This window comes from Giraffa tippelskirchi, chromosome 2 (assembly GCF_054371585.1).
Source record: "Giraffa tippelskirchi isolate mGirTip1 chromosome 2, T2T-mGirTip1v1.2.pri, whole genome shotgun sequence".
Taxonomy (NCBI): domain Eukaryota; kingdom Metazoa; phylum Chordata; class Mammalia; order Artiodactyla; family Giraffidae; genus Giraffa; species Giraffa tippelskirchi.
Window position 1 is genome coordinate 139,931,995 of NC_137276.1, and position 16,962 is coordinate 139,948,956.

Sequence of the window (16,962 nt, forward strand, 5' to 3'; positions counted from 1 at the left end):
TTAAAGCTATGCACCTGCCTCTGGCTGAAGTGAAAGGAGGCCCTTTTGGGGGAAGACGAAAGACTCCCAAGTTCCTGAAGGGGTGCATGTAATTGATGTTACCAGGAAGCTTGAGAAATAACTGGAAAGCCTTAGTGTCCTTCGTGTCTCTTGGCACAGTGCTCCTGGCCCATGACCGTTCAGGAGAGGGGCCTTTTCTGGACTCATTTTGTCACAGTGCTCATCTGAACATCTCATCGTTAAATGACATTTAAGGGGTTCAGTCCTAATTTACTTTATCGTCTCCTATTTTATGTGTCCCGGGCAGCTCCTCCCTCCTGCTAAATTCTGTTGGAATACTGAAAAGCTTTTCACCATTTTCCCCACAATTTCCGAGTAGCATAAACCACACACTGTCTCTTTAGAGTTTTGTAGTCTCTCTTGGATCAGCAGCGTTCCGCCTCAAGCCAAAACTGAATGTAGACGTACGGGTTATAAAAGAAAGACTGGAAGAGTCTCACAGGGGTAATGGTGCAGACACTGAGAAGCCTGAAGGAATTCAGCGGTGACCCCTGAGTCTTCCTACTTCTGAGTCATCACCCTTTTGTGCGTTCAACCAGCACCCTCTTAGAATTAAACACCTTCTGTGTGCCGCGCATTCTGCTGGGAACATGAAGATAAATGACCGGCAGCTCTGTCCTCTAGGATTTCATTAAAAGAGTCCTAACTAACTTTCCACGTGCTCACTAGTGCCATGGGGTGGGCACTGGAGTGTTCTGAGTATCCGTATATGCCAGGTACTGTGCTAAACACTTTAGGTCCATATCCTTACAGCACCATCAGGAGCTAGTTTCCATTATCACCATTTTACAGATGGAAAAACTTCAGTGTAAAGAATTCAATTAACTTGCCTTGAGTGACATGGGTTGTAAGTGGTGAAATCAAGGTCAGAACCGAGGCTGTGTTGCGGCAGAGCCTGGGTGCTCTGGCCACTGCTGTCCTGGGTGGCTCTGCTCTTGGCCACAGCTGATCGATTGGACCAGGACACCTGAGCTAACTACAACCAGACTCCCATGGGAATTTCCAGTTAGTCTGAGAGATACCAGTCAGTCTCTGTTGGGCAGCTGAACTGGGATGTGGTGAACACCTTGCAATGTTGGTGGGGTGGGGGAGAGGTCAGAGCACAAGATTGCAGAAGAGAAATCTGGTATGTGGAAAGAGAGAACAAGGGAGAAAGTGGAGGGAAGAGAGATAAGGATAAAGAGAGACAGGCAGCAAGAGGGCCGGAGACCAGCCCATGAGAAGCTGCCCGAGCTCCTAATCTCTTTGCAGTTTCTGATTCTAACCCTACTTAGGGTCCCAACTCATTCTCTGCTTTTGATTCCTTCTAGGAAATACCTTTGAATCCTTATTCCCCAATCTTTGATACCTGCTCGGCCTTTATTTTCCTTTTTTAAACTTATTTTATATATTTGGCTGTGCCTGGTCTTAGCTGCAGCACCCGGGATTTTTAGCTGTGGTGTGCAAACTCTTACTTGGGGCACATGGGATCTAGTTCCCTGACCAGGGATCAAATCTGGACCCCCTGCACTGGGAGTGCAGTCTTAGCTACTGGACCTTCAGGGAAGTCCCCTGCCTTGTTTTCTTAAGCTGTTGTAAGTGGATTCTTTTTTTTTTTTCTATTACTGATAACCCAAACAGTTTCATGGGTAAGCCAGTATCCTGGTTCAGGGCATGGACAGACCCTGGAGAGATACCAGCTGGGTAATGAGGAAGGTGCTGTGGACAGAGGCCCATGGAGAGGCTTCTAGGGGGAAGGGAAGCCGAGCCAGACCCCAGGGGTTTTCGGGGTGAAGAATGGGCTGTGAACAAGAATTTCAGCAGTTGGGCCCCCGTGGACAAAGTGGCAGATGATTGACGGTGTGGTGGTGTTCTAGAAAGCGAGTAAAGAAAGGTCCTATGGGGTCGCAGGTGAGGGAAAGGCAGACCTGCAAGGCAGGGGTGTGTGCTACAAGTGGTCTCTGACAGGACCATGGAGAGGGGAGCCAGTGCATTCCTATAGAACCATCTTGTCCACTCCTATGAGGATAAGCTGAGTGATTCTCTTTTAAAAAAAATTTATTTTTGACCTTGCTGGGTCTTCTGTGCTGTGTGGGGTGTTTTCTAGTTATGGAGAGCGGAGCCTACTCTCTAGTTGAGATACGCAGGCTTCTCATTGCAGTGGCTTCTCTTGTTGCAGAGCATGGGCTCTAGGGCATCTGGGCTCAGTAGTTTGTTTCCTCAAGGGCTCTAGAGCATAGACTCAGTAGTTGTGGCACATGGGCTTAGTTGCCCCGTGGCCTGTAGGATCTTCCCAGACCAAGGATATCGCACCTGTGTACCCTGCATTGACAGGTGGATTCTTAACCACCGGACCACTGGGGAAGTCTGAGTTGAGTGATTCTCCTTGACATTCATCTTACGGAACTAAACCATTAACAGTTTCTACTTTCTTATTCTTTTGGTCACACTTAATTTGTATTTATCTTTTTAATACATACATTTTTAATGAATTTCAACTCAGGTTGTTATTTTCACAGCCCATGTTTGGAAAGAGTAGAATTTAGAAATCGAAAGGATAAAAAAAATTATAGGGTTCTCAATAGATCAAATTTATATATGATACTGGTGAACGCAGTTTTCAAGGTGACTGGCTGCGGTCGTAGCATTGGAATGCTTTAAATATTATGGAGCCATTTGGATGGTGACTGAGCTCAAAATGTGGCTCCAAATAACCATGTCAAGGTATTGACTTTGTCCTAAAGGTTCCAGCAAATCTGAAATCACATTAGAAATTGGAGTCCTTTAATTTGGAGTCAGAGAGTAACTCATTCCAGAACATTTCCCCTTATGTTTTCCCCGGTGACAGGGTCTAGTGAGAGAAGCCCTCTACGCTTCCAGTGAAATTATCCATTTACCACGCAGGGAGATTTATATGCCAGCACGACACAATGTCAACTTCAGCAGCCAAGTCCATTTTTCATTCCAGGCTTCCGTGAAAGCGCTCTTTAAAGTCTACTTGAAATATTCAGCAAGGCCATAAAATGAATTCTAGAAATCTGCTTTGCGAACTAGTCTTCCAGTTATAGCTTTACTGCTCATCATTATTTCAAAGGCCTTATTCATCCTAAAACTACAGTTCCTTTCTTTCTTACAAAAATGAGATGCCCTTTGCCTTTTTGGAGAAAAGCCTGCAGCTAGTGTTTTCTAATCAATTCTGGCTAAGGAAGGGGAATGACAGGTGATATATGTTTATGTTGCAGAAAGGAAGAGTGGGAAGTGATAGCAAGTAAAAGGAGAGCCTGATGCTGTGGAGAGAGTGAAATAAAATAGGTAACATTTATTGGATGCTTCTATGCAATTAGCTCATTGAATCCTCCCAATCATCTTGTGAGTCACTTACTATTATTTACGAAATTTTATAGATGACAAAACGGCTGCAGGGAGAGGTCAAGTAACTTTTGCCCAGCGTCACCAGCCACTAATTTCCTTCTAAGAAAAGACCTGCTATTAAATTCGCACAGTGATGATGGAGTGAAAAATGAGGAAAGATGGAGTCTAACATGTCCAGGCCTTTCTGGTCAGAACGGATACAACGGGGAAGCACTGCATGCTGGAGGGGCAGATGAAAGGAAATGCGTGCCCCCCGCCCCCCCCAAAATGATGTTCCTAGAGTTTAAAAAAACAAAATTACTCAAAATGCTAAGGTGCATTTTTTTTTTTTACGTACATCTGCTTATTTCTTTGTTCTTTCACCAGAACAGCTTAACAGTCTTTAATGTTCATTTAACTGGATAAGATGATATCACCATTTCTTGGAACCAGAGAGCATTTTCTACATAAAATGCACAAGGATAAAACCTGGAGTGGGGAGAAGGAGGCACAGCAAGGCCACCGATGCTATCTGAATAGACCATTCGTTTCTGTTTTCCTGTACTAGGAAACATCTGGGTTTCCAGTTTTATATCCTTAGGCTCAAATGCTATATTCCAATTTGCATAACTTCCACTGAAGAATCTGGACTAATGTGATTAAGTCACACTGCAAAAGCTCGGAAGGATGTGGGAAAGAAGGTGGACAATTAAAATCACCCAACCATTTAGAAACATGGGCCTTTCTCCCTCCCCCACCCTTCATTCCCTAAAATACATGCTGTAAGCATCCTCTGTGAAAGCTCTAATATAAAAACCAATTAAGAAATACACTTCTACACAGTTTTTATACCAACTTACTTCTCTTATCATCAAGGTTCCTTCTCTTGAAATACTGCTGCCGAAAGTGTCCGCGTGAGAGGTCTCCAGCCCGTGTGTGCCGACCATTCCCACACTGTATGGCTCAGCGCTCCCGGGGGCTCCTGTGGGTCTGAAATAGGAGGGAACAGTATTCATGACAGTGTATGCTTGAGAGTCCCTTGGACAGCAAGGAGATCAAACCAGTCAATCCTAAAGGAAATCAATCCTGAATATTCATTGGAAGGACTGATGCTGAAGCTCTAATACTTTGGCCACCTGATGTGAAGAACCAGCTCATTGGAAAAGACCTTGATGCTGGGAAAGATTGAAGGCAGGAGGAGAAGGGGATGACAGAGGATGAGATGGCTGGATGGCATCACCGACTCAATGGACATGAGTTTGAGCAAACTCCAGGAGATGGTGAAGGACAGGGAAGCCTGGTGTGCTGCAGTTCCTGGGGTCGCAAAGAGTCGGACATGATTTAGCAACTGAACAAACAAACGCTTAGGGAAAATCTGTTTCCTGTCCACGGTGATATATTTTATTGTAGTAAAGTAGACATAACATAAAATTTAAGTGTACAGCTTGTGGCCTTAAGTACATTCCACTTTAACATTTAATACTGCAAGGATGCTTGAACTGAGGTCCCACTTCCACAGTGTCCCTTGTCCTCCTAATAGTCCTCCTCTCCACTGTTAGCCAGTGTAAGCAACTGGGCCCTGCAAGATCTCCAAGTCCTCCCTACTCTTGTCTGACCAGCAGATGCCCTGAATTTTGCACATGCTGTTTCCTCTGCTTGGAAAGCTCTCTTCCACCCTGCTTGGCTGGTTCCCTATCATTCATCTGATTTCGTCTTAACTGATACTTTCCCGGAGAATACTTCTCTTACCAGCCATCCACATCTTATCCCACCAGCTCCTCTTCTTGCTCTACATCCTTTTTCTTTAATAGTCCTCATCATGATTTGTAATTCTAGATCTTTCTGATCTTCTAATTTTCCTCTTCTTTCTCATTAGAACAGATGCTTGTGAGGGCAGAATTCTTTACTTTTTGCTCATCCCTAAATACCCAGTATCCAGCACAGAACTTGGCACAGAATAGGAGTATAAAAATAATCATTTGATAAGTAGGTTTTATACTATTTTATAAAGAATAAATATCTACGAAGAGCATTCTGGTGTACCAGGCATCCATTTTCGAGGCTGTTTAACTCAAGAGCATCCAGTACTTTTAAAAATCTCTGTAATCACCCCACACTGTGGTATATTTATTTCCAGTTTGTTTCTTGCTCTTCTATTTAAGATACAATGGAAGAAGGGAATCGGATCTTGACATACGCTCTGAGAGCAGACACTGATGTTTGCTGTGGCCCCTGGCACAGATCAAAGCACTGTGGGAAATGGAGGACCAGACAGGTGATGTGGGCACCTGCAGGACTTCAGTTTTCAATGCTGGACCTATTGTTACCCTAGTGTGCAGCTAACTCTCTTTTATACCGAGGCTGAATTTTGAATTAAATACATCTAGGTATGAGTTAGAATTAATGTGTTTGGGAAGAAATTTCAAAGAAGTATTTTTAATACTTCACTCCCAGAAAGGAGCTATTAATAGTGTTACAGAGACATGGAAAAAGAAATTGATGTAATGAATTCCTGGTGTATCGCTAGATTGGTATATCAGAATAATTCTCATAACTATGATTTCTTTACTCATTTATTTGAAAACTGGTTTTATCTTGTATTTTATTTTTTCTTAGCAGCTTTAAATTCTTTTTTGGGACAAGATAATGTAAGACAAGTAAGTCAGTAAATTAAGCATTCATCAAGAGCCAAAGCTTCCTAGGAAGGGAGGCACTTTCCTTTGTCACTCAGGCATTCTTTGCCACTGTCAGAGGCTAGACTGACCTGGTGGCCACCACCAGGTTGAAACCATACAATCAAGTTCTCTTTCACCATTAGAGAGTCCCACCTGAGTTCAAATATTAAGGATATTTTGGCTCCACTTATCTTCTTTATTCTAATGATGTTCTGATTCTATCCAAACATTTTAATCAGAAATATCTTGATATGGAGGAATTTTCATGAAAAAAGTATTTCCTAGGGCTCTTTCCTATAAGACAATTCCTTACTTAATTTTCTACATATCTCAGTCAAACTCTTCCCCAATTTTTGCATTTTCATCATAATTTTAGTCAGAGAAGGCAATGGCACCCCACTCCAGTACTCTTGCCTGGAAAATCCCATGGACAGAAGAGCCTGGTATACCAGGCTGCAGTCCATGGGGTCGCTAAGAGTCAGACACGACTGAGCGACTTCACTTTCCCTTTTCACTTTCATGCGTTGGAGAAGGAAATGGCAACCCACTCCAGTGTTCTTGCCTGAAGAATCCCAGGGACGGGGGAGCCTGTTGGGCTGCCGTATATGGGGTCGCACAGAGTCAGACACTATTGAAGCGACTTAGCAGCATAATTTTAGTAAAATTGCCGTCACTGGTTCCAATTCTTTTCTACGCAAATGTTACAGCAAAGATATGATACATCAATCAGCTTCTTTGTCTGCATAATCTTTCCAAAGCTTCTGTGGTCACTACTTCTTCCAGGTCCAATTTTTCCTGGAACAGTTTAAAGATGAAAATTTTATTAAGATTTATCTGTCAATTTTCAATCAATAGCAAATTTTACAGTGTATAGTGTTAACCACTGTCAGTTTTACATTTCATGGAATATTTTTCTGTGACTATTTCTTCCTGGTCAATTTTATGAGTCAGAACTGCTTCATTTAATGATAAATTTTAATGTTGCTCAGTTTGGGCTGCTTTGAATTTTATTCTACATTAGTTCTACTAGTAATATTCATTTTAGACTGACTAAAGGATGCCTATATTTCTTCCTTAGTCAATCTTCTAAAATGGTGAGCAATTCCTCTTAGAACAGTTGTTCTATTGTACAGGATTTGTCTGCTGTATTGTGAATCTTCTGTGTATATCTGCTCATTCAGTGTATCTTGTATTAATGATCCACACCATTAATTTTTCTGTTAACATGTAGTCTGATATAAGATCATAGCTTTTGATGATGAAAATTCACATACATTTCTGTGTGCTCCAAAGCACCTCTCTCTACATTTTTTTTAAAAGGCAAAGTGCAGCCTGTAGTTCATGTTTCAGGGACTGAAAAACATTTTTAAATCGTAGAAGACTCCTTGCTGTGTCTGTCACTGTTGCTCACTTCCTTCTGTCCTTCCTACCCCCACCCCTGGCTGTCCATTAAATTCTGTCCCTGTATGTTTCTATTATGGCTCCAAGCTCCCAACTCTACCATGTCAATCTTTATCAACCCCTTAGAAATTCATTCATTCATTTAATTATTAAAAGTTTGTTATGTGATATACATTGTACCAGACGCTAGAAAAAAAAATACTGAAAAAATGAGACACAACCCTAAACTTCCATAAGATTATAATGAAATGGAGGTTGGACAAAACACAAAAAACTTAGTTTAGAAATGCAGTTTTTCTAACTCAGTGAGAAGGGTAAATAGAAGAGCAGAGGATCAATGCTAACTGGAAGCTACTCCTATCCGCCTTCCTGTGTTTTCACTATCCCTCCCTCTGTACTGGCTCTTTCTTCCAATCGGTAAACCTGATAAGGTCTCTCCTCTCTTTCATTTCATTAAAATACCTCTCTTGAGCCTAATTCTGTATTTACCACCCACATGTACATTTCTCTTTTCTGAAAGTTCTCCAATTTATTCCTCATCACACTCTGGTTGGCTTCTCAGATGACTTCTTCCTCTGTTGTTGTTGTTCAGTCACTCAGTCGTGTCTGACTCTTTGCGACCCCATGGACTGTCCTTCTCTATCTCCCAGGGCTTGCTCAAACTCACGTCCACTGAGTCGGTGATGCCATCCAACATCTCATCCTCTGTCGTCCCCTTCTCCTCCTGCCCTCAATCTTTCCCAGCATCAGGGTCTTTTCCAATGAGTCAGCTCTTTGCATCAGGTGGCAAAGTATTGGAGCTTCAGCTTCAGTATCTTCCTATACTTAACATCAAGAACCTAAAGGAAATTCTTCATTTCTAAACTCTCAGTGTCAGTGATTACTCTTGGACACTGCGTTTGGTCCCTTGCCTGTGTCTGATAATGACTCAGCCCCATTCTCCTCTGGGTTTTGAGACAACTTTTACCTCTCTGTTCTCTTCATAAGTTCCTCTTAAGATGCTACTGATCCCCAGTACTCTGCTTCACTCTATATAAACTGCTACAATGTTAATGATAGGGAAAATGGAACACTGTGTGGGAGAGGGGTGGGAGGGTAGAGGAATAACACGGAAACCTACTATTTTCTTAATTTTTCTGTAAATCAAAAATTGTTCTAAAAATACTTTATTAATAATAAAATAATTTTAAAAAGCAATGGTTTAAAAACACTGAGGCTCAAACAACTACAACAGCTTACAGTTAAAAATAAATCCTCTGTTCTAACAATTATTTTTCTGATATAGAGTCTGGGTAGGAACAAGCAGTTGTCTGAATTTCTATAAAGACCGTAAAAAACAGAACACATCAACTAATTAGAAGGAAAACTATAGAAAATTTACTGTAATTAGGCCACATGTTTAGAACAATAATTTCCTCTAATTGGACTTGTCAAAGTGTTCCTGCAGGTATTGATTTAATTCAATTTCAATATACATTCATCAAACACCTGCTACATGAAAGGCCCTCAGTTTGGCACTGGGTAGTGGATATAAAAGCTGAAGAAGACATGATCCTGAAACTAAAGAGATCAGCATCTGGAAGAGCATAAAAACATGATGCAAATACTCCCAAGCAAGGCAGGATGTGAGAATGTGGGACACAGGGAGAGGTCACTTCAAGAAGAGGCACAACACTGACAAAGTGCAAGGCATTTGGAAACAACGAGGAGAAGGTCAGGTTGGCTGCAGCATATGCTGTGTCATGGCCCCAGGAGTGGAAAAAACTCTTTGTTGCAAGGCATTAGGCAGACAGCACAACCACAGCCACGCTTCTACAACTGTCCAGAGCCTCAACACTGGACAGGACGGCAGAGAGGACAGCAGGCGGGGTGGGGGAGGGGCACAGCAATAGCCCGGGTGGTGAATGGGGCCAGAACCATGGCTTTCTAGTGAGGATCGGAAAGATGGGACATGAGACATGTGGCTTTCATTGTCCAGACTGCATTTTATGAGACTGTGCAAAACTCAAGGACTATGACAGAAATAGATGGTCCTAATGATGAAGACTGCACTCCACATGTACTCACCTAAAGCATGAAATGGTACCCAAGCGAAAGTGAAAGTGAAAATCGCTCAATGGTGGCTGACTCTTTTGTGACCCCATGGACTATACAGTTCATGGAATTCTCCAGGCCAGAATACTGGAGTGGGTAGCATTTCCCTTCTCCAGGGGATCTTCCCAACCCAGGAATCGAACTCAGGCCTCCCGCATTGCAGGTGGATTCTCTACCAGCTGAGCCACAAGGGAAGCCCACAAGGGAAGATGCTGACATAAACAGCTGCCTCTTTGGCTTGCTTGGGCTGATGCCAATCAGCTAACATGGCTATCATTCCCTCCTTCCTAGTCTATAATGCTTTTATTATTTTCCTACTTATAAAAGTAGTGAGTGCTCACCATAAAACTGGCTTCCCTGGTGGCTCAGTGGTAAAGAATTTGCCTGCCAGTGAAGGAGACTCGGGTTTGATCCCTGGATCAGGAAGATCTCCTGGAGAAGGAAATGGCAACCTACTCCAGCATTCTTGCCTGGGAAATCCCATGGACAGAGGAGCCTGGTGGGCTACAGTCAATGGGGTTGCAAAAGAGTTGGACATGACTTAGTGACTAAACAGCAACAATAACATCATAAAATTGGGGATATATATAAGAATCCCTTACAGTAGTATAATCCAGTGTGTGTGTGCATGCTAAGTTGCTTCAGTCACATCCAACTCTTTTGTGATCCCCATGGACTGTAGCCCACCAGGTTCCTCTGTTCACGGGGTTATTGTGGCAAGAATACTGGGGTAGGTCACCTTGCCCTCCTCCAGGGGATCTTCCTAACCCAGGGATCAAACCCATGTCTCTTATGTCTCCTGCATTGGCAGGCAGGTTCTTGACCACTAGTACCACCTGGGAAGCCCTGCTTAGTCTGGAGGTAACCGCTATTACAATTTCCCCTCACTCATTATTTTTCTAGGCTTGCTACTGCTGCTGCTAAGTCGCTTCAGTCGTGTCCTACTCGGTGCGACCCCATAGACGGCAGCCCACCAGGCTCCCCCGTCCCTGTGATTCTCCAGGCAAGAACACTGGAGTGGGTTGCTATTTCCTTCTCCAAGGCATGAAAGTGAAAAGGGAAAGTGAAGTCGCTCAGTTGTGTCTGACTCTTAGCGACCCCATGGACCGCAGCCTACCAGGCTCCTCCGTCCGTGGGATTTTCCAGGCAAGAATACCAGAGTGGGGTGCCATTGCCTTCTCCGTTTCTAGGCTTGAGGCACTGGGAAATAGTGCAGTAGGTTAGTTATGGAATACAGTCTTATGTGCAGTCTTATAGGTTATAGCACACACTACTAATATGAAGTCAATATTGTATATAGAAGTCACTGTTTTGCACATCAGTATCTACAGCTGCTTGTTGGAATGGCAGGGCTCCATTTCTGAAAAGCTCTTTAGTGTACCCTTCATGGTGGTGAACTGTGCTGCAATGGATTTTAATTTTTTGCTACAAAAATACACAGTATGAAATGTGAAGGTTTATTTTAAGAGTAGAAAATAAGTGATAAGAATGTAAGAAGCAGTCTACCTCAGAAATGTCTTACTTCTAAAGAAACAATGGATTTTTTAATAGTAAGAATTTTTTTAAACATATAACTATTCATTCTACAGAAGAAGAGAGTGTATATATTTTATATTCACAAAAATGTCTCTACTTAGCAAATAAAATACACATATACACATCTGTATCCTGTTTTTTCTCTAAGTGTGTTTCACATATAATTAACTATCTTAAGTGTTCTTTAATGGACAATCGTGTCAATTTGCCTAAAATTTACCAATTCTTCAAAAGCCCCATCAAGTTTTGCCTCCACTACAAGCATTCAATGATAGCCTATTTATTACTTCCGAGGAATGCAATAATAAATCCTCTGAATGCCTTTACCAGTATCTATTCTCTTTCCAAATCACCTTGATGAAATGATTTCTCTCAAACATGGCACCAACCACATCACTCCCCAGCTCAGGACACCTTCCATGGTTCCCTGCTGGCTACATGACCAAGTGTACACTTCTTGGTCTGGCTTCACTAGTTCAGACCTTTCCCCTTTATACCAGCTGTATTTCCACTAAACTTAACCTTCTGTGCCTTTACTTCAACTCTCCCGCCTGCCCCCTGCACCCCACCCCCACCCCGCCCAAGTATCCCGCCTGGGATCCTAATATCACTGCGTTTTCCTTCCCTCCTTGATGATAGTTATTTGTGTACATGTCTTTCCTCTAGATTAGGCTACAAATGCTTTAAAGCCAGGATACACAATTTCAGTTCAGTGCAGTAATGTGTAAATCAAAATCACTGAGGATCAACTCCATTCCAGACACCAGGCAAGGTCTTAAGAGTAGAGAGTAAATAAGGCTCAGTCCTCACCCTCAAGGATCTCACAGCCCAGAGAGAGATGACAAGTAATAAATAACCCGATTTGAGGCGCTTCATGAAGTGGCAGGTATACATAGAAGACACCATGCAACACAGATGACAGCATGGGCTCTGCCTCATGGACTAGGCTATGATAGGTAATCTCTAAAGTAACAAGAGTGTGCCAGATAGCAGAGGAGGCATAGCGCAGCATGATACATTTAGGCAAATTTAGAAAGATGGGTGTTTCTACCCACCAAGAGATGGACTTGCCTCTAGAGCTATGAGGATAAACACCATTAACAGCCTTACAAAATATGACAGGAGGCTTAAAAACCCAATGAGATTTAACATCTCTACCAAGACGGTCCTTGGTTATTCTTCCAACTATTTATACTACTCTGAAGTTTTCCATGGATAATCATGTCTCTTGCCTACTCTTTGTGACCATGTGGACTGTAGCCCACCAGGCTCCTTTGTCCATGGGATTCTCCAGGCAAGAATACTTGAGTGGGTAGCCATTCTCTTCTCCAGGGGATCTTCCCAACCCAGGGATTGAACCTGGGTCTCCTGCATTGCAGGTGGATTCTTAACTGTCTGAACTACCAGGAAAGCCCCAAATAGAATGTAAACTTTCGGAAAGCAGAATTTCTGTACATATTTCTTGAATGTCTCAAAGCCCTCTCAATACTTTGAATGTCTCAAAGTATGGGGTCTAACACATAGTGGAAGTCTTAGCAGTCTTAAATCCACCCTCAGGTAGGGTGCACAGTGCTTAATGGGAATTCAAAACATCTGGTAGAAGAATGAATCAATGCTGAGTCAAGACAAAAACTGAAAGGACCAGCATATTTTGCAGGAACGTTCTGGATTAGTGATTTTGCCTCTAGAACAATTTTATTTGCTATTAAAAAAGCAATTTAAAGCAATTTGTTTCCAAATGTCATATTTTAGCATACTTATGGCTGTCAATAAGGGGGTAATCAGCAGTAAAATAACAAGTATGGATTTTTCAGCTACGATAATTAGATTTGTCTTTCAGAATTGCTTGTATGTCAGGATTGTTAATCAATGGATGACATTTCCAGCAGACTAGCTGGCCCTGTCTCTCCAGTCTCTGCTGAACAGGACAGTCATTTGTGGCCTGAAATGGCATCTTCTCTACAGGGAGTAAATGTGGTGTGATGACCAATGTAGTAGCTGAGCCAAAGAAATGGAAGCAAAGAGGAATGAAGGTGGAAAAGTTAGCACTGCTCTTTACCAAAGTTATAGCAAACCAGAGCTGGGCACCTTGTGTTTATTTGAGGGAGGAAACGAGAGACATATGTAAGTGTGCTTGTATGAACTATTGTTTGAATTGGGCAAGTAAAGGGGAAGAGGAGAGGTTCTTTTGTAAAAGGATCCAGTCCAGTGAGAAAAAGGGAACCCCCTTCACTAAAAAAAGAAAAGAGAAGGAAAGACTGCAAATACTAAGGGAAAGCTAGGTAGCTATAAATATCTAAAAAAGAAGAGTGTATGTGGTGAAGTCAGACAGCAAAAAGGATCACATAAAAGAGACAATGGAGAAGATGAAGCAGAAAATCCTAACAGGAGTGTATTTAAGTCAAACTCTCAAGAAGTTTCACTGCAGGCTTTTGCTGGGATGCTAACCCATGCTGTCTCCTGCATTCCACCCACCTTCGTGGTGGTAGTGATGGTGAAATATATGACTCACGTTATCAATGTTAACCTCGAAATGTTATTGCCTATAATTTCGTTCTTCAGTTTTAGGGTCTGACTATCAATATCATTTGCCCTGAGATGACAAGCACCATCAGAGCATCACCCAAGGGAGAGTCAGCCTCACAACAACCTAGATAAAGTATATGCGTCCTTGAAACACTACATATTCTAGGGAGACACACACTACATGTGTCTAGGGAGAAGGGGTGAATGTATAACAATGCTCTAAAAAGTATGTGAATTCCCAAAGTCAACCGATCCTGCCAGAGACCCATAATTCACATTTCTTGTCTTCTTGTTTTGCAGACCTAACTCCTCCTGGCCTACAATGAAAAAGCAGGTCTCTTACATCAGTCTGGGTATGTCGCTGACAGCCACTGTCCCGTCCTGGGTCTCACTCTCTCCATCTTCCTCCTCTTCATCACTGCTTTCCGATTCCTCACTGGAGGAGGAGTAATCTGTTACCTTCTTCAGAGGGCGGTTTGTTTCTTCAATCCGAAGTTCTCTTAATTCTTTGGCTAACGCCGTCAGATCCTACAAAAGAAAAGTTTGTCCAGCAGATATGACATAGATATGAGCAAAGCACTATCTCTTAGCAAGTCTCCAGCTTAAGCAACAAGAAAAAAAAAAAGTAAAAAAAAAAAAAGCTCTCTATAGAACCATTACAAACATAGTTACTGCATGAAACCAAGAAAACGATGTTTGTAGCGTGGAGAAACTAGAAAAGAAAGATGAAATACATTTAAACTTTGTTCACAACCAATTGCTTGACTAGACTGAGACTGCTGGGTTCTGAATCTGCACGTGTATATATGTGTATGTGTGCTGTGTGTGTACACATATATACAAACTCTGGGTTCATCTTTTGGGAAGGTGAAGTTGGTCACCCACCCTCGGAGCTAATGGGAAAATACACAAGATTAGAAATGATTTCCCAGTATTTCGGGATCACTGCCCAAGCCACAGTCATGGCCTCTTGCTCATTATGATTGCTACTGTACCAAAATCTAGCATCAGTCACAGAACAGAGCAATTCCCAAGGTTCCAGCTACTAAGTGACTCATTTGGTGTGTCATCGTTCCCGGGAGAGCCGAGGCACCATGTCAAAAAATGGCCCACCCCAAAGCTCAGTGCCACTGAAAGTGATAGCCACAGAGCTGAGTTAATCAAGAGGAACAACAAAATAAAACAAAACACAAACAAAAACAAACAGGAAAAGAATTCTTTTCTAGAATGATAGGTGTTTCAGTTTCTTTTGTTTTAAATTGCAGTCAACTGGCAGAAATCCTGGCAAAGAATACAGAAATGAATGTGCAAACACCAAAAGGAAGAGGTAAATTTTCAGTTTTCCATGAGTATGATGAAACCTTTAGCCTTATGGATGTGATGAGGTGGTATTTAGTCACCAGGCACATGGCAGGCAGTGTGCTGAAAATCTGACTACCTTTTAATTTACATGCTTTCAGAGCAATGCAGAGGGAAGCAGTTCTGCAAAAGCATGGCTGTTCTATTTGCATGGGTTAAACTGCCCTTGACACACAGCATGCACATGAAGAAAAAGCAATTTGACATCAGTCTTACCATTTCTCCCTATATTAGTGACCCATGTGGGAATCAGAGCATTCAGTGAGAGACAGGGGATTAGGGAGAAAGAAACTCATTTGAAGATACTAAATCCCACAGTTTTCTTAAGGCCATATTCTCTCTTTATTTTAATCCAAAAATGTATTTGTCCAATTTGTCTGATGTAAGGTCAGAGTAATAGAGATGATGTAAATAACATCTGATAATCTATCCTAATAGGTTAGAAGAAAAACTGTGATAAATATGTGTAACTAAATTATAATTTTATTTTGAGAAGACAACAGATCATCCTGTTTCTTTACTGTTGCCTATATGTCAGGCATTGATATATTGGTTAAGACTAAGGGCAGAAGATGGTTCAGATTTTTCATGGTCAAAATTTAGGAAGTTAAGTGAAGAATTTATTTCTAATTTCATAAAAATCAAAGGGACAGCAATGACAACTCCAACATTTGTTCTGTAGTCATTTGAATGGAAACCTTTGGAAAAGAGAAGCTTCTGAAAATTCAAATTGTGCATTTTCCACACAAACATGCTCACTGGGCTTTTACACACATGCACACAGCCGTGGCCTCACTCTCAGTGGATATATTTATCCCATCCATGAAAATGAAAACAAAATTGTATTAAAAAGACTCAAAAGATGTTTGAATATAGTGTATACCATTAATGAGGAGAAAAATTATGGCATAGAATTTTATGCAAATTTATTATTGGTTTCTTTGGCAATGAGCCAAAATTCAAAAAGCTACTATTCAGATTTCAGCTTTTTACCTCTTATTTTCTCTTAACAATTGCCAATGTTTACCTTTACCAAATTGAGGAGAAATGAAGGGCATTATACCCTTGAGCACACTGAGAAAATACGGTTTAGATATTTGTTAAGGCAATTAACGAAAACGGACATTATAATCCTCTAAACCAATAAAATAATAAAAAATTAGATAAATTTATTTTGTATTTTTTGTTCTCTATGTTAGGACCATGTTATATCTCATCAAAGACTACATCTAGTATTTAAAATGTACTTATTAAAAATTTTTATTATAACTTAAAGAGAGAATATGGTTTAAAAGAGTTTATTTCTAATGTCAATAATTCTGAATAAAATATAATAATATTAACTTTTATTTATTTAGATTAATAATTCATTTTCCCCATGGGTTGGTTTTCCTTATTGTTGACATTTCAAAACAAGACAATTAAGATTTAAAAAAATCAAAACTATTTAGAAATATTTAGCTGTCCAAAGTTCACTGATTTAAAGAAACTCTCAATTGTTAAAATGATCTAAATTTCTCCAAACACTGTATTTAGGAATACTTTAAAGCTCTGACACGCTTTATAATTTCACTTTTAATTAGAGGTTTTTTTTTTTTGGTTTCTGTATTATTAAAAAGTTATCTTTCCTGAAGCATTACAAATAATTGCAATTTCCTTTTAAGTTTAATTGGTAATACCATGGTGGGTGAGACATATATAAAAATCCTAAGGTAACAATAATGGGTAACTCAAAACTAATACTCCAGCCAAAAAAAAATTTAATCTTCTATTGCCCATAGTCTATACGTTTAGTTGAAGATTTGTTCCTTATTCATCTATCCTGGAGAAACTTACAATAGTAAAGTTATAGGAAACAAACATGATCTAAAATTGACATCATTGGGTTCAGATCCATTTTCATACGTTTTATTTTCTGACAATACCCATTTTCTCCATGTAATGAGTTTTTGTGGTAATTTATTGCTTGACTGTCACAAGC

At 41.0% G+C, this 16,962-nt stretch overlaps 1 protein-coding gene across 23 annotated transcripts in view; it reads right to left on the reverse strand.

The window, feature by feature from the left end:
* The window catches only part of TNIK (TRAF2 and NCK interacting kinase), a 403,607-nt gene that overhangs the window by 22,329 nt on the left and 364,316 nt on the right, over positions 1-16,962 (reverse strand). For all 23 annotated transcript variants that reach the window (XM_081570916.1, XM_081570915.1, XM_081570911.1 and 20 more), the window contains 2 exons: positions 13,966-14,150; positions 4,251-4,380 (listed from right to left, as the gene is read on the reverse strand). In XM_081570916.1, coding sequence (XP_081427042.1) covers positions 4,251-4,380; positions 13,966-14,150 — 315 coding nt within the window. The remainder of the gene's footprint in view (positions 1-4,250; positions 4,381-13,965; positions 14,151-16,962) is intronic.